General features: G+C 47.5%; 1 protein-coding gene across 1 annotated transcript in view; it reads left to right on the forward strand.

Annotated features, from left to right (window-relative positions):
• The window catches only part of sorbs2b (sorbin and SH3 domain containing 2b), a 65,765-nt gene extending 49,133 nt beyond the window's left edge, over positions 1-16,632 (forward strand). Inside the window, exons 16-27 of the mRNA XM_061251750.1 lie at positions 5-1,561; positions 2,939-3,024; positions 3,165-3,211; positions 3,815-3,929; positions 4,438-4,566; positions 4,888-5,091; positions 6,666-7,472; positions 8,119-8,319; positions 9,494-9,607; positions 10,621-10,670; positions 13,424-13,530; positions 14,268-16,632. Of these exons, the coding sequence (XP_061107734.1) occupies positions 5-1,561; positions 2,939-3,024; positions 3,165-3,211; positions 3,815-3,929; positions 4,438-4,566; positions 4,888-5,091; positions 6,666-7,472; positions 8,119-8,319; positions 9,494-9,607; positions 10,621-10,670; positions 13,424-13,530; positions 14,268-14,329 (3,479 nt within the window). The 3' untranslated portion in view covers positions 14,330-16,632. The remainder of the gene's footprint in view (positions 1-4; positions 1,562-2,938; positions 3,025-3,164; positions 3,212-3,814; positions 3,930-4,437; positions 4,567-4,887; positions 5,092-6,665; positions 7,473-8,118; positions 8,320-9,493; positions 9,608-10,620; positions 10,671-13,423; positions 13,531-14,267) is intronic.
• The last annotated feature ends 1,197 nt before the right edge of the window (positions 16,633-17,829 follow it).

The raw sequence follows: 17,829 nt of genomic DNA on the forward strand, positions 1-17,829 counted from the left end.
AAAGGTGGGGTTATTAGCATCATGCACTCGCCACATTTAGGTTGTTCAGGTCCCAACCACAATGCCTCACATGACCCAGATCCCACCCGTCATGGCGACGAGCTCTTTCCCATCATCCCGCTGGGCTCTAAACGGTCCTCCTGCTTCAGGAACGGCTGGCAGAGGCACCGGCAGGACGCAGAGATCTGGAGCAGTGCAGAGGAGGCCACCTCCCCGAAGCAGAAGTCCCGGAGCTGCAACGACCTGCTGACGGACGAGCAGGAGGGCACGGGGGAGGCACAGGGCCGGTCCGAGAGCGTGGGCTCACTCACACATGAGGAGGGGCCAGACGGAGCCCCCCGGGCCAACTGCGAGAGCCTGGAGTCCCCGAGACCCAGGTCCCGGCACCCGTCAGCCCACGACACGCCAGGCTTCCTCAAACTCTACAAGAAGATGCACCACATCAACCGCAAGGACCTGCTGGCCTCCGAGGTCATCTGCTCCGTCAAGTCCAGGATCCTGGAGTACGAGAAGGAGAAGAACGCAGGCGGCATTCCGGACTGGAGGGAGCAGAGCGAGGAGGTGCCGCGAGACATGGTGCCCAACCGGATCTCGGAATTCGAGAGGCTCATCAAGAAATCCAAGTCCATGCCCGACCTGGGGAACGAGGCGCTGTCGGAGCACACCCCGGCCTCCTCCAGGAGGAGCAGCTGCCCCAAGCACCGCTTCTCCATCGAGTCCCTCCTGGAGGAGGACCCCCGGAGCCGAAACCCGCCCGAGGGCGAGTCGCAGTGCCCCAGGGGCAAGGCCCCGGGACCCGTCCACATCCAGGTGACGGATGACTCACGTGCGGTCCACGCCGCCTCCCGGCACGACTACTCGGACAGCGACCATGACGCCGCTGTCTCCGACCTCAGCGACTTCATCCAGATGGAGGGGTCGTCCTTCTGCAGTGAGAGCGACCTGGACCACTGCTCCCTCACCTCCTCTGAGAGCGTCTCCGGCTCCGGGCACAACCACCACCACCACCCTCGGCAACTGGTCAGCTCCTGCAAGGGACACTGCCCAGCCTCCTACACCCGCTTCACCACCATGGTCAAGCACGAGCGGGCCAGGCAGGAGAGGAGGCAGCACCTGAAGGCCGACGATCCCGACGCTGGCCTCTCCAAGCTGGCGTTCCTCGTCAGCCCGGTGCCTTTCCGACGGAAAAAGTGCCCGCCTCCCCAGAAGCAGACCCACAAGTCGAAGTCGAAGAACTCGATGTACGAGGCCCTGGACTCGGCGCTGAAGGACATCTACGACCACATCAGGGCGGAGAAGAGGCGGGGCAGCCTGCCGGACAACAGCATCCTGCACAGGCTGCTGCTGGAGCTGCTCCCAGACATCCCGGAGCGGAGGTCCTCGCTCAGGGCGCTGGGCAGGCGACAGCACGGCCCGCTGCACCACCCGCAGCCCGACGGCATGGCCAGCCACCCCTCACACCAGCCCGAGAGCTTACGGCTGCCCTACAGCGCCTCCTACCACCAGCACCTGGACTGCAACCACAACCCAGGCAACGCTAACGTGCTAACCTGCTATCAAGGTGGATTGCTCACACCCTGCCCCATCCCCCCCTTCTGCCCCCCCTTGTCATATGTATGAGGTGCCTGCCCGCCCTCAACCTCCACCTCCACTGCCATTCTCCACCCGTGTCTTGTGAAAAGTTTTTTTTTAGTCGTGCCAAGAGAGATTCTGTCGGATGAGCGCCCATCTGTGGAATCTCTGGAAAGCATGCTTCCTTCCTGCTTTGTCACCCCGTGGATCCTGAAGGGGGTAGATATGCCCCAACAGCTCGTGCCTTATTTGCTTCTTCCATTACAGAGATTTTATGTTTTAAGCACAGTGAGCATGGTTATTTATGAGTTTGCACCCCCACCATTGGTATTTTTCTGTTATTCCTTTCTTTTGTCCTTCTTTTCATTCTGTGTTCAAATGTGATTCAGCCTGATAACACTTTTCTTGAAATATATATTTGCACCTGTACGTCATTGTGCTTTATATGATACATGTATCCATTATTCAATGTTGTATTGAAGTGACTATTAAAACAGCTCTTCGTGTTCCAGTGTTCTCATATATCTTTGAAAAGCTACCTTTAGATATTTGATGTATTTATTTTATACTACTCATGGTACCTACAGTATATGAGGGCATAAACCTTTTTCTCATTCAGGTATATGTAGGTCTATTTCATGTTCTGTGTACCATTGGAAACTGAACTTATAACCTGACACAACTATACAGTATATGTTCTTAAAAGCCTCCTCTGCTTATAGAAATAGCAGATGAAATATGATTTCAGTCAGTGAAGCTGGTCTAAAAACAGGCGTGGATGTTGGCAAAGTCCTCATCTATTTATGCATCTAGATTTTTCCCCACACAGAAATATGTATTGACCCATTTGGGTGCTATATTAAACCTATACATTTCGTATAATATAGCACCTTACATATACATTTTTGGAAGAGCACTTTGGCTATGAAATGGCAAGTATCCCCATTGTTATGAGGCAAAAATATCCAAAAGCCCATGTTAAGTGCAGTGAGAACGGAGTTGGGAGAGGTGTCAATGGCAGAGGGACAGCCTCGTGATTTAGCATGTGTCAGGGGGTCAGTAAAAATACACTCCCTGTGGCATGGGCACCGTTTACAATTTTAGGGTATTAATGATCAGGCTGAGTAATTTAACACTTACTTCATCTGCGCCGTGGGAGGAAGGACACTTTAACTGTTACTTTTCTTTATGTCTGGCCAGGCTTGTTTTGAATGACGTCATGTTGACACCCGCCTGTCACTTAGTGAAACCACGCCATGGCAACCATGCATGCTCTTGGGAGTACCTTGGCAACCATGCACAGAGCCAGTACCCCCAGAACACCCCTCCCCACCCTACTCACTGCGCTCCCTTCTGATCCCTATAGATAAGGACCCCCCCTCCAGGGGCTACGCATATCCAGAGGTGGGGCGACACACTCCCCAAAACAGAAGACCCACCCCAGACAGAGAAGTGAGAACATTAAATATTTTTTTATGTGCACTATGTACATACCAGATTATATTTTAAGGCATTTTATTGTGCTGGGGAGTACTGGGGAGTAATGTTCAACCAACATTTAATATCTGATTGGCTATTTTGTCTCTTAACAGAAACAGCCAGCCAGAGCAATATATGACTTCAAAGCACAGACAGCAAAGTAAGTTTGTTTTACACAGTCAAGTTCATGGGATAGGCTGTATTCATGAATTGTATAATGTATGACTGCATGATGTATTATATATGTGTATATATAACAAGTAGTTGAGTTGGGGGGGGGGGGGGGGGTGAGACTTGGCATGGGATTGTCAGACTTACCCTCAGCATGTGAGTGTCTCATCAAGCTTGAGGTCTCTGACATGTAAAGAAAACAGCATATAAGACAACACATTACAGCTGTCCTCTGGATTTCAGACAACATGAAATGTTCACCTTGAAATCGGCACAGTGTAATGGGTCATTTCTGAATGCTGTATGTACATATCGTAACATTACCAGCTTTAGCTCACACCCCTGCTGGATATATACTGAAGCAGTGCAGGTTTAGTATCTTTCTCAAGGGTACAACTGCAGTGTCAAACCTGGAAATTATACCTCCAAATCTTTAGGTTACAAGCCAGTTCTTAAATCACTATATATTAGACTGCGTAAATTAATTAGCCACAGTCTTTGCAGGCCACTGGTGTGCAGTTAGCATTGGAGCAGAGGCAGAGGGCAGTGTGTTTGCGTGGACTTGCGTTAATAACGAGAGACTGTCCTCCAGGGAGATCACATTTAAGAAGGGGGAGATGGTGCTCATCATCAGGCAGATCGACAACAACTGGTACGAGGGAGAGATCAGAGGACGAGTGGGCATCTTCCCCATCTCTTACGTGGAGGTGTGTGTGCCATTGTCCTCCACTCTTCTGTGTGTGTGTGTGTGTGTTAGTCATCTCCATGTTGAACAAAACAGCTAAAGCTTCGTTTTGAAACAGCTGCTAGCTGGTTGACCAGGTCAGACCAGCTCCACGCTCAACATGGTTTCACCAGCTCCTACTATGTTATGAAACAGCTGGTAGCTGGTATTTTCAAGCTGGTCATAGCTGGATTTTACAGCAGGGTACTTAATTCAATGACTCACCTTGCCCCCATAGAACAGGGGTCCTGTAGACCTTCAGACCCAAGGATACTTGGAACTGAAATTGGTGGTTTTCAAGGGTGAAAACAAAAACCAGCAGAGTTTGTGGCTCTCCAGGACCCGGGTTTCACACCCCTGCCCTAGAAGAACCACCTGTGTGTGAATGTGTACATTCATGTTGTGCCAATAATTTCTATGTCTTTACATCTGCTTGCGTGCGCGTTGCTTGCTGAATCGTGTGGCTCACGTGACGTCCCTCTCCTCTGTAGAAAATCCTGCCCACGGAGAGGAACCAGCCTGCCAGGCCTCCTCCGCCCACGCAGATCAGAGAGATCGGGGAAGCCGTAGCCCGCTACAACTTCAACGCGGACACCAATGTGGAGCTTTCTCTGAGAAAGGCACGGCCGTGGTTCTTAACAGCTACATAGTTCAACATCGCTTTCTATGCACCCACACAATCACTGCATATACATTTATAAATGTCAATATGTCAATAATTACTAATACATTTGCTACAGGTATGGCACCACTGATACAACAAGAATCATTACGATGATACCAATTTATCATCATAGCTGTGATTATTGACATAAACATTGATGAGTCTCTGTAGTGTTCATGAAAGTGGTATGCAGTGCTTATGAGGGGGTTATATAGGTCATATAGAGGACCATATAGAAATATGAAACCCTGTTTGACACACTCTTTTCCTCTGGCAGGGCGAGAGAGTGGTGCTTCTGAGGCAGGTGGATCAGAACTGGTATGAGGGAAAGGTCGTGGAGACGAACAAGCAGGGCATCTTCCCGGTGTCCTACGTCGACGTCATCAAGAAGTCCCCCATCAAGAGCCCCACCTCCCACACAGAGCCCCCCCTGCTCCACAGTCCCTCCAGCGAGAGGACACACTCGCTAAGCTCTTCCAAGGTACATACTTTTCCTTACTAAGAACCCCTCAGTTCACAATTCTGTCACAGCTGCAATCGACTGAATTTGGCACCCATTGAATGTATGTACACAGTGCCATGAAAAAGTATCTGATTTCATCTGTTTTGTCTATTTGTCACACTGAATGGTTTCAGATTGTTGTTTTTTGTTTCTTGAAAAAGTTTTCAAATGCCCATATCACCCATTGGAAAAAAGAATTGCCCCCCTAAACTTAATAACTGGTTGCAACACCTTTAGCAGTGATAACTGCAGCAAAAAGACTTGGTATGAAATCTGGAAGGGGGCTATTACTTTTTGCGGCACTGTAATAGACATCCATGCTGACTGAGTTAGCATTTAGATCACCTGTAGCACAATAGCCCAATGTTACTGGGCGGCCCGTCCAAACTGGTCCAGAATTTCACTGTGCGTTGGTTATTAATCCTCAGCCTGTCGAGGAAATGTCAAACGGATCACCGGTGACTTTCTTTTTGTGGCATATCGGCTCTCTGCGGCTTAGGATCAGCTTTAGCTCCAATTAATTGTCCTTGAGCTGTAATTCCCACTGACAGCAGAGTAGTAGGGGAGTCTTTGTTCAGTTTAAAATAGAGTAAACCTGGGTCTAGGGCTAAGTCACATTAATGACTTCGGCATGCCGATTGTTCACCGAGTCTAATTATATGGGTTGAAAATAGCGTGCGGGGCTAACCGGCGTGGAGCGTGACTTTGTGAAGATGCACGCCTCACACGTGACGTGCCGCCTGCTCTGTCCTCGTTGGCTGTCCGGGACCCTCTGCAGGGATTGGTCAATGCTGAGGGTAGAAACTGTAACCAAGTAACTGTTGATAAGGGGGAGTTTTTGAGGCGAGCCTTAAAAAAGGCAGGCTGGTTTTCAGTAAGGTGAGTGCTCGGTCTCATGTCTGGATGGGGTAGTGTGGTGTACAGAATGATGTTGGTCTGACATTTTAAACTTGTTTTTATTGGTGCTGGAAGATTGAGTTATGTTGTGCAGCACCAGACTGAAAAGCATTTTTCCTCCTGTGGCGCTGATAGTAATCATTGGCAAGTGTCTTCACTCTTCTGGAGTCGTAAACTGCTGTATAACATCCAAACACAATAAAGGTAAAATAAATGAAAGATGAAAGCCCTTAAGTAGAAAGATAAAAACATATAAAGATAAAACCCTGGTCATATATACCTAATTCGATTTCTTGAAATGGGATTTGTTTCCTGCTCCCTGTTGCTGATTGGGTGATAAAAAAAGGTAGCTGGAGTAGACGGATGAGTGACATCATGTATCATGTGACACTTCAGCTCACTTGTCCTGTTCAGAAATCTGTCACCTGATCTCTCTCCTTTAGTCTCTCTCTCCCATCTGTGAGTGCTGTCTCCTTCCTGTCTGTAAGAGCTGTTTCTTTCTCATCTGTGAGTGCTGTCTCCTTCATGTCTGTAAGAGCTGTTTCTCTCTCATCTGTGAATGCTGTCTCCTTCATGTCTGTAAGTTCTGTCTCTCTCTCCAATCTGTGAGTGCTGTCTCCTTCCTGTCTGTAAGTGCTGTCTCTCTCTCTCCAAAGCCCTCCTCCACCTCCTGCTCCCATCCTTGGTTCAGTACGCCCTCCCCCCCGCCCAGAAACCGCCCTGTGCCCTCCGCAGTCCCCCAGCGGGGGCAACTGCAGTCCGTCACCAACGAGTGGATCGCCCTGACCCTGGGCATGTCGCCCTCCAGCACCCCTGGCCCCACCCCACCCCCCTTCCCCGCCAGCCTGCTGTCCGAGCTGGAGGCCCTCGACCGCCTGGTGACCCCAACACCGGTCACTGCCTGGGGTCGCCCCCCGCCGACGAGCAGCCACCCCCCAAGTGCTCTTAAGGAGGGGCACTTCATTCCGATAACGTCCCCCAAGTCCTACCCATACTCCCCCGAGCCGAGCCCCTCCCCGCTGCCCTACCTGGCCTCGCCCTCCTTCTCCTCCTCCCCCACCTCCCCAATCTTTGACAGCAAGTATGGTGGCAGCGGCGATATTTTCTCGCCCAATGACAAGCCGGTCCTAGACAGGAAGGAGGTCAGTTTTACAGAGACGCCATCCTCTCACAAACCCATCGACCTAACGGTGTACGAGCCAATCGAGGGTCCCTCCTTCAACAACGAGTCGTTGTCCGCCAAAGACCAGGAGGAGGACCTCTGCGAAGAGCTTGTGTCCATCATCCAGGGCAGCCAATCAAAGGGCGGGTTTTCGCAGGAGGAGGGGTTTTACAGGCAGGCTCCAGATATAACTGAGGAACTCCCCTTACTGTACATAGAGGAGGAGCCCAGTGAGAACAGCAGGTCGGAGGTGGTCTTTAAAACCATTTCCCCCGTCCATAGTGAAGGCACAAAACATGAGGTAGAGCCTGTTTTTTGGTCCGGTCGCTGTGCCCTTGTCTGTGCAAGACGTGTTGTCTTTCGTGACTGACCGCGTAACACATCCATTACACTAACATTGGTATATTTCAACAGCGCATTTTTCAGTGCAGTTGTAAAAAACGTATGTTAGGTCGAACGCATGTCAGATTTGTGGAATCTCTTTAACAGTCTTACATTCTGTCATAGTGGTTGCTGTTTATTATGAGTGTGTATGTGTGTGTTTGTGAGTGTGTGAACATGCATGTGTGTATTTGTCCCCACGAGGGTACAAATACAAGTGCGGATGTGTGCTCGTGTGTGTGTGTGTATACAGTATATGTGTCTGCATGTGTGTGCTTGCGTGTGTGTGTGCACGTGCATGTGCGTATATGTCCCCACAAGGATACAAATACAAGTGTGTGTATGTGTGTGGGTGTATGTGTGTGCGTGTGTTTGTGTGTGTGGATACAGTATGTGTGTCTGCATGTATGTGCATGTGTGTGTGTGGGTGTATGTGTGTGTGGATACAGTATGTGTGCCTGCATGTGTGTGCACATGTGTGTGCATGCTGTGTGCTTGTGTATGTGAAAGACAGAGAGAGTGAGTGGTCTATAACACACTGTTGATTTCTCCATTACCCTCACCAGGCTGCGGTTACCACAGGCGCCCAGCCGCGTCCATCCTCCTCACCCTCTCACCAGCCCCACGGCCCCACCTCCCCCCCTCCCCTCCCCAAACAGTCCCCCCCATCCCCCCGCACCACCCCTCCCCTGCCCTGGGCCTCACGCTCCCCCCCTCTCTCTGCCAAACACTCCCCTCGCCTGGAGACTAGGTCCCCCAAAGCCAAGGTAAAGGTAGACCGTGTGTGTGGCTGTTTGTGGTGTACCATGCACACTGTCCTTTGTGCCATATTGTAACACAGGCAGATAACGACTACCCAGTGGACTACGTCAGTAAATAATCCCTGTCAGTTTTGAGTCCTAAAGCTGTCTCTCATGCAGAGGAAAACCAGCTGTGATAAACACATAAAGTCTTTTTACAGCCAAACAGAAGATATAGCCATTCACATGCACAGTTTTTCATCTTAGAAATTCCTGTCTCAAGGCTTTATTGTAGTAATAATATAACACATAACACAATAACTAACAGCTCCCCTTCAGTGGCATCTGCTCAGCAGGCCTGTGTCAGCTTGGTTTACAGTGCCGTGGTCATATTGTTGATCACAGTCGAAACCTGCACTCATAAGTGAGGGGGTTATGTCTCCCTCCAGTTACCGAGACACTACATGACTTCTGTATGTCTGTCGCCTCTTTAACACTGATATTCCACTTTAGCTTTCTTTTCATTTTCCATTTGCTGTTAAGCAGCTGTGCAGTAGGACAATGGATGGGAGGCTGGTTAGCGGTATTCATAAAGATGTCAGTCCACACTCTGAACAGATAAGGCGTGCCATATATGCACCCAAACATTTGCTTAGGATATTTGTATTTGTGCTCCTTTTTCAAATTAAGCAGCTGTTCGGATGCTGTATTCATACAAAGGAGAGTTCAGGGTTTTTTTTGGCAGAAACTGCTTCAGGTGTTATGAGATTTCTGCATCTGAAGATTTATTCATCTTTTCATTCGGCGGGCAATACACTCAAAAGAAAATGTACAAAAGCTTGTCACTAGGGTGGTACGGTATCCTATCGGTACATATAATTGTACCCCTTGCCATTGGATTAATAACTATTTCTGTCCAAAAGAACAGTATCGTACCTTTCAGGAAACATTTGGGAAATGTGTTACTTAAAGAACAAAATGTACTTCGACTGTACCCTTATTTCCGAGAGTGTACAATCAAAGTTACCTTGGTGAGGGAGCCCCAAGGTTGTGTAACTGTCTGTGTGAATGTCCCATCATTCAATGATTCAGGAGGCTCGCAGACAGCGTGGGCAGCGTCTGCGTATGGCTGCTCTGTGCGTCTCCAGACTCCTGAAACCAAATGTTCACTCCTGCATCTGTGCTTCTGTGGTTCTTCCAGCCGGCTTTAAAGCACGAGGTTATTGTGGTGGGTAAACCTCCCCGTAGTCCCGTGCTGTCTAGGAGGTCCTGCGGGTCGCCCATTAAAGGTCAAAGTTCTCTGCCGCCTCATAGGGTACGGGCACGCGTGCGCCGTGTGTGACATCACCAGCAGTGGTGGATGGGAAATGGAGTCCTCTTTAAAGTTCACGTATCCCTTTTGTGTCCCAGATCTTATTGCCTGTCAGCAGTGAGCTGTAGAAGAATCTTGTCCTAAATGTAATTAAATGTACCCAAAACCTGTCAGTGTTTGTGTGAAAGGCAAACAGAGTAAGAGACACAGAATGGGAACGTCCGGGGATACCTCCAACTTTTTTTTTTTTTTTCCTGTGTGCTGTGACGCTCAGCGCTGTGCTTGAAATCCAACAGCAAGAAAGTCTTCAGGACAGGGAGCTTGTTCTGGTGTGGGGGATGCCTGCTTTTTTTGTTTGTTTCTTTTGGGTGGGGGGCATGCGTAAAGAAACTTTCAGCTGTTCTGCACAAACCTCTGGTCTTCCTGACTAATCTCCTGGCTCTTATCAGCTGTCCTGGATGCCTAATTGTAGGCCTTTTATTACTGTTTATCACTGTTTTGTTTTGTTTTTGTTTGTTTTTGTTTTTTTCAGTATACAGCTGAAATGTTCTTGTGTCTCAGAATGCTGGCATGTGCACTGAAAATTATGAGGGGGGGGAGTCAAAAGGGAGTGGCTTATGTCCTACAGGGTGTTTGCAACCATGTCTGCATTGTTTTTTTTTTTTGTTTTTTTTTATTCACTTGCTCTGGGGGATGTTGAATAATGTTTCTTGTGTGCCCAGCTTAGACATGGTGTACCCGCCAGACCCCGAAAAGCAGCCCTTTCCCCCCCATATCCTCAGAACAAGGGGAGTACAGTCCTCTCTGCGCGTTTTTTGGCTTGGGCGCCTGTGCTTGAGACGAAGATGATGTGTGGTGAAACCGGGTGATGCCTGGCCGCCCCGGGCTGGTGTGCGGTGGTGTGACCCGGTGGTGTGACCCGGTGACCGCGACCGCTAACAGTGCGGCACGCGGGCGGCACGGCGACACGCTCGCACCCGTATAATCGTGTCATCGCTCTGTTTCCCTCTTTGCAGTCACAGCGATCGACGTACGCACAAGACGCTCTGCACTGCCAAGGAGAACCGTGAGTGCCTGTCTTCAGTTCCCCGTTTTCAATACCCTGCTGTAAAATGCAGCTATGACCAGCCTGAACTTACCAGTAGGTGAGGGATCATCAACTCCAGGCCTCCAAATCCACCCCTGGTTTTCATTTCTCCTGGTTAATCCATGCGACTGATTTCCCAGTCTGTCTTCACACTGGACTTCCGTGTAAAGGGAGGATGGAAAACCAGCAGATTCTTGAGGACCGTGAGTTGCTGATCCCTGATGTAGGTTTTAATTTCAATCCTAATTTGGCACACCTCATAATACCAATTAGCAGCTCAGTGAGATCTCCGACCCACAAGGCAGGCAATGTCCTAGACCTTGTCGTTGTGAGGAACTGCTCATGCTCCAATTTCACGGTTACCCCTCTGCATACATCTGATCACCACTTCATGTCATTCTCCCTCCCTCTTCCTCCCCATACTCCTCCCACCCACACTTCCTCAGCCCGCCTATCAAACACAAATTCAGAACTCTACTTCTAACCCCTGGAAATTGTTCTCTATTTTCTCCTCTCTCCTCAACGCACCGCGTCCTCCACCTCAGTCCTCCTTCGCTGCTGATGACTTTGCTGATTTTTTTGATGAGAAGGTCACAGACATCCGCAGTTCCTTTACAACCACCCCCCCCCCCCCGCCTCTCTGTGCCCTTCCCCCCCTCTCGGCCCATCCCTTCCTTTTCCACTTTCTCCCCCCTTACAGACTCTGATGTTTCTCAACTCCTGCTCTCCCACCGCCCTACAACCTGTGCCCTTGACCCTATCCCCTTTTCTCTTCTCCAGACTATCACACCTGACATTCTCGCATTTGTCACCTCCCTTGTCAACTCCTCCCTGTCTTCTGGCTGTTTTCCAGCATCCTCCAAGAGGGCCCACATCACTCCGCTGCTAAAAAAAGCCTACTCTGGATCCCTCCATCATCTAGAACTACCGCCCGGTATCTCTTCTTCCTTTTCTTTCTAAAACCATAGAACGAGCCGCTTCTACTCAACTTTCTTCTTTCTTTTCTAACAACAACCTGCTAGACCCCCATCAGTCTGGCTTCAGATCGCGCTCCTCTCCGTCAGTGAATCACTCCATGCCGCATGAGCAGCCTCCCTCTCCTCTGTCCTCATTCTTCTAGATCTCTCTGCTGCCTTCGACACTGTGGATCACTCCATCCTCCTGTCCGCCCTGTCAGCCCTGGACTGGATTGAGTCCTACCTCTCTGGTCGCTCCTTCCAGGTTGCCTGGGCTGGTATGGTATCGACACCTCGGCCTCTTGCCACAGGAGTTCCCCAGGGCTCAGTCCTAGGCCCGCTTCTTTTTTCTCTTTTCACTCGTTCCCTTGGCCCTGTGATCACTGCACATGGGCTATCCTACCACTGCTATGCGGACGACACCCAACTCTTCATCTCGTTCCCACCATCTGATACACAGGTTTCAGCCCGTATCTCTGCTTGCCTGAGTGACATCCAGAGCTGGATGGACAACCACCGTCTAAAGCTCAACCCAGATAAGACTGAAATGGGGGATGGGGATACCACACTTACGCCATCACCCAGTGCAAGGAACCTCGGCGTGGTGATGGACAGCAGACTGTCCCTCTCCGAGAACATTGCGGCGGTGACCCGGTCATGCAGGTTCTTCCTATACAACATACGGAGAATCCGCCCCTTTCTCACCCCCTACTCGACCCAGCTCCGGGTCCAAGCGATGGTTCTGTCCCGCCTGGACTACTGCAATTCCCTCTTGGCTGGTCTCCCAGCGTCCGCCATCAGACCCCTCCAACTGATCCAGAATGCAGCATCTCGTCTGGTCTTCAACCTTCCCAAATACTCACATGTCACCCCCCTGCTTACTTCCCTCCACTGGCTGCCTGTCATGGCTCGCATCAAATTCAAAACATTGGTGCTAGCCTTCCAAGCAGTTTAGGGGTCTTCCCCAGCTTACCTGCAAAAAATCATCAGACCCTACACCCCTGCCAGACCTCTTCGTTCAGCCTCCACAGGCCGCTTGGCACCTCCCCCTCTCCAGCTTCCACCTCACGCTCACAACTACTGTCAGTTCTGGCTCCACGGTGGCGGAACGAACTCCCCGTTGAGGTCAGAACTGTAGAATCTCTTCCCACCTTCTTTTTTGTGTATCGGTATTTTTTGTTTGGCTAGGTAAGCAGTGTTTGGCTAGTTAAATTTGGTCACTTTTGCTTTGTTGTTTGTTTATTTGTGTAAAAAAAGAAAAGAAAAAAAAATTTCAAATAGGCCCTGGTCCTTATCGTTGTTGTACAGGTAGCAGTTGAAATTGTACTTCCCTCTAGGTCTCTTTCAGCGCACTTATCCCTGGTTATGGGTGAGCACTTTGTTGTACGTCGCTCTGGATAAGAGCATCTGCCAAATGCCATTAATGTAAAAATCTTTGTTGTATGAGGTGTGCTTTGTTAGGGTTGGAGTGAAAACCTACAGGAGATCTGCAGGGTTAGGCCACCCTGGTCTACAGTAATTGTAAATCATTTCATATGATTTTATAGTATCTCGTAAACCATCTCAGTCCTTCCCGGGACTCAACAGCAGTTTGGGAACCATTTTATAATGCAGAAATAATGCTTTCTTTTTTCAACTAATGAAATATGTGGGTATGGACATAATTCTCAAAAGCCTACAGGGCCAGTTCAGGGAGTATCATTTCATTGCCGTATATTACAGCACCTCATGTTATTTTGCTTGTATTGGTGTCAAAATGTCACTGTCGTCTTGCAGGTTCCAAGCCATCTACAATTACACCCCACGTAATGAGGACGAGCTGGAACTGAAGGACGGGGATATTGTTGATGTGATGGAAAAATGTGATGACGGCTGGTTTGTTGGTAAGTCAAACAGTAACGTATTGAGTCTTCTGTATTAATAATTTGTTGTCATGCTCAAAGTATATTACAGGGATTTTACATTCGTTGACACAAAAATAATGTTTGTTCCTTTTCATTTTGGTGATAAATTGCATCTTTTTTTAGATATATCACCATCTCTATTGTTGTTGTACCGAGAGCTGCCACGAGGTGGCAGTCATGCTTTTTCATAATTTCGTGGGTTCAGTCTAGTGGCAAAATAAACATTAGGATTTCCTGAGAAAAGGATGCGGGTTTACTCTGGCTACAGTCATTGATCTGAATTCAAATATGTGTCAAAAATGTACATAGTATATTCGACCGCACTTTCACCACAATGTCAGTGGATTGTGTAGTAAGGAAGTTAAAATAGTACTTACTCATAGAAAATTATTTCGTGGATACATCATTAGAACAACATTATGTAACATAAACCATTGAACTGTTATTATACAGTTCAATTATATAAACAGATCATTTGTGAATAGTGCAATGTGCCAAAGTATAGTGCACATCGCCATTTTACTTTTTAAGCTAAGAGGCAATAAAAAAAAGAGGCTTTATATTTAGCCTATTCTTAATTTCATTACTCATGAAGCACATTGTGTATAATGCAGCCACCATCAGTCCAGCCTCTGGTCAAGTCAAGATTCAATAGCCTAAGTATCTTCCATATCCAATCTATTCTCTTTTTTGTGTCATTTTTGTATATTTTACAGGAACATCAAGAAGAAGCAAGTTTTTTGGAACTTTCCCGGGGAATTACGTGAAACGTTTGTAATGTCTGATACTCACTGGCATTCTTGACTGTTCAGCACAACCACAGTGGATGTACGCAGCTACGGAGGAAGGGACGTCACAGAATTGTCTGTTTTACACTAAAAGATAACCTTTAGCTATAACTAGCCATCTTCATAGAAGACTATTCCAGCAATCTTTGAAGTTTGTAATTTATATTCCAGTCATTATCTACGGCGAGTGTTTGAATTCCGTCATCCCCGGATCTGAAGGAAGAAAAAAAAAAACTGCTTCCGTGGTCTGAGGATAATCGGTGCACCGTGTGTGTCATTTAAAAAGTATTTCAGCGTATTATTTGCTGGCTGTGTCTGCCGATATGCAAGAAGTGGAAGAGAGCGAGGTGTGAACGCTGTTTTGCGCGATATGACTCAGTTTCGGTTCATGAATTAAATCCATGGCAAGGCTTGCCTTGTTGGCACACGGAAAGATTAAAAAAGCTACGGAGATACCAAGTGCCCTGTTGCCTTTTCCTTCATGTTGGGGTACGCCGTCACCGTTCTCTGCGCAAAGGGAAGGACTGCCTTGCGTCATACAGAAACGGGGTGCAGGAGCTGAAGCTTCGTGGACAGAGACTGAAGCAGTATTGCAGTGTCGTGTTAGTGCCAGAAAATATGGTTTCCTGGGAAACCATTTATATATACGAATACTCTATTTGACTTAGAAGAGTGGATTGCAGTATCTTCACGTTTGCTGCACTGTCTTTATGCCTGATCCAGTGTATTCAAGCTGACTAAAACTGCCTGTTCAGGAACAAACTTCACCCGCTCGTTTTATTTTTTTAATCAGATATTTCTGTCGGCAATTTGAATAATTTCATGTCTGAGTGATCGCTACGTTTCCATTAGGCCTACCCGTTTGTTGTTAAATCCAATATCCCAAAACGAAAGCTATGATCATTAAAGTATATATTAGCAGGTCGTCTCATTTGTGTCTGTAGGCTGTAATAAATGCTTGACACTTTCAGACACACAGGCGGTGTCCCATGACGCTGTCATTTATTAAACTGGTGGGAGATGGGACATTTTTCCTTCTTAATCTCATTTCAGTGCTTGCACCTGTCACATATTTTGTATGTTTTCTCTGTAATTGATATGGCTGGTGGCATTTGAAGTGTACTTTCATTTTTAACTGAATAATTTTTATTTGATCATGTGGAAAGCGTATCTCTGCAGCAGATATTTAATGTGATCTTTTAATTTGCGCAGGTCTCACGCGTCCATCTGTCTAATGTGATATGTATGAAATTATTTATAATAACCTTTTGGGAGGAATTGATTCCCAAACCTTTATTTAACAGTGTTCCGTTTGTGTTGAAATCCATTCATCTTTAACTTTGAAAAATGTGTGATTTACTGTTGCTTAAGACAAAGTGTAATACGGGAAGGAATTTACCAGCAAAAATACATTCTGCTCTCATGTACTTGCGTAAAAGAACCATAGTTTTGTTTTATTTTCTCAGTTATCTGCCTTTTTGTGTTATGCTACAGAAGATATACTCGGAGGTAATTTGGCCAGCTCATTTGTTGATGATGATGACGATGACAATTTATGAAGACATACAAAACCATCGTTTAAGCACCTTAAAATGTTATTTCGGGGTTTTTGCATCATCCTGTTGCAACGTACCGTGTCTGCCGATTTCTGCGTGTTTTTTGAAGCCGTAAATCAGTGGAGCCCGCTCCGCTCATCCAGTGTTCGTTCCTGCGCGGTATTGGCTTTTGCCCCAAGGTTATTTCACCATCCTATTCATCACACAGCCATCCACAGGGATGTAACCTCCACTCACTGAGGTAATAAATAATTGAATGAAAGTGTTGGCAGTATTTATTACCAGCAGCAAAAGGGATGTCAAAAAATGTGTCTGTATCTGAGTGCATGTGTGTGTGTGTGTGTGTGTGTGTGTGTGTGTGTGTGTGTGTGTGTGTGTGAGTGAGAGAGTGAGAGAGTGAGTGAGTGAGAGAGTGAGAGAGTGAGTGAGTGAGTGAGTGAGAGAGAGAGAGAGAGAGACCTGGAAGCATGGAAGAGTACTGATTTGAAGTCTGCCATTTTGTGGACTGACAGTGATACACATTGGAGCCTCGTGTCTTCATGTAGACTGGGCACTGAGTGTGCTTGGCCCAAATGTCCCACTGGCCCTTAGCCACCCCTCACCGTCTGGAGCTCTATTCACATAAACTATCGGAAGCAATGCTGTGACGTTCTCACCATCCATGTTTCTTACGTTTGTTTTTTTTTTTGTTTTTTGTGCAATTGTATATCTAATAAATACTGCCTGATATACTGCAATTCTGTTTCATTATAAACTTCTTCAATCCCAACAGTCCTTTCCTGAAATATTCCCACTGACCTCAAAAAAAAATGTTTTGTGTGGCTAGGGGAATTCTCGATAATAATGAATGGTAAAACCACCATCTCAAGGTAATGTATATCCAAAACAATACTTTCATCCAATAAAAGTTCTGTCACACCTTTAAATTAAATTTAAAAAACCGCTGCTGGGTGGTGGTCTAGTCTGTCTGAAGGCTACTATAAACAGCCACACGGGGTCATCTGTTTGTCCCTCACGGAACCATGGCAACGTAGTAAATAAACCTCAGGCCTGGCTGAGTTAAAGGCAAGGTAGAATTTCAAATCGCTTTTCATCTTCAAAACTCATGAAATGAATAGGAATGTTATTTCAAAGGTTATGTTGATGTTGTGTATGTTGCTTGATGCTTGAAAACTTTGATTTTTTTTATTGCAGATTGATGTACGGTCCACTTCTGTAGTGGGTGGAAACTAGGAAAGTTAACAGCTTCCATCAGTTGGCAAAGTGAAGCTTCTTTCAGCTGCTAAAAACACTCCCTGGGCTCATTCCAAATCAATAGGTCAGGAATGCGCCTGCATAAACTCCGTTGCCCGATCAAGCCTTAACTTCAAACCAAATAAGGACCGGAGTTTTGTCAAATTCTGCAGCGGAGCCCGAGCGAAGGAGGGATCCAGCACTAATGAGACTGGAGCAGGCTGGCGGAGGAGTGATGAAGGAGAACAAAGGGATCTTTCTCCTCCGCCGCGCATCTCGTTAAAGCCGTCCGTGCCACTCACGCTTGCTTCCCTACGTGATGCGGGTAATGTATTCACATGGCGTGCGGCCATTGTCGGAGACGGCGGGCTAACGCTCTGTTGTGGCTAAGCTCCGGGGAACCGCGGGCACGGGTGTGACATACCCCAGGATCGTTTGGCGATGTCAGCCCAAAACAATGTGACTTAAGAGGTGTTAAGGTGCTATGAGACGCTGTGCACAAGCGCTGTTGTTTTATTTTGTGGGAAGACTAGCCAGGAGTTTCAGACGCTTTCCTCCCTGCCCCCCTCCTTTCTGAACGCGAGCCAATTCTTTCACACGCTTCACAAGTGGTTAGAAATAAAGAAATCAAGACCTGTCTCTGCAGCAAACAAGATTAATTACCTTTAAAAAGCACACCCAGCTGAGATTTCAAACCACTT

Source organism: Conger conger, chromosome 8, assembly GCF_963514075.1.
Source record: "Conger conger chromosome 8, fConCon1.1, whole genome shotgun sequence".
Lineage (NCBI taxonomy): Eukaryota > Metazoa > Chordata > Actinopteri > Anguilliformes > Congridae > Conger > Conger conger.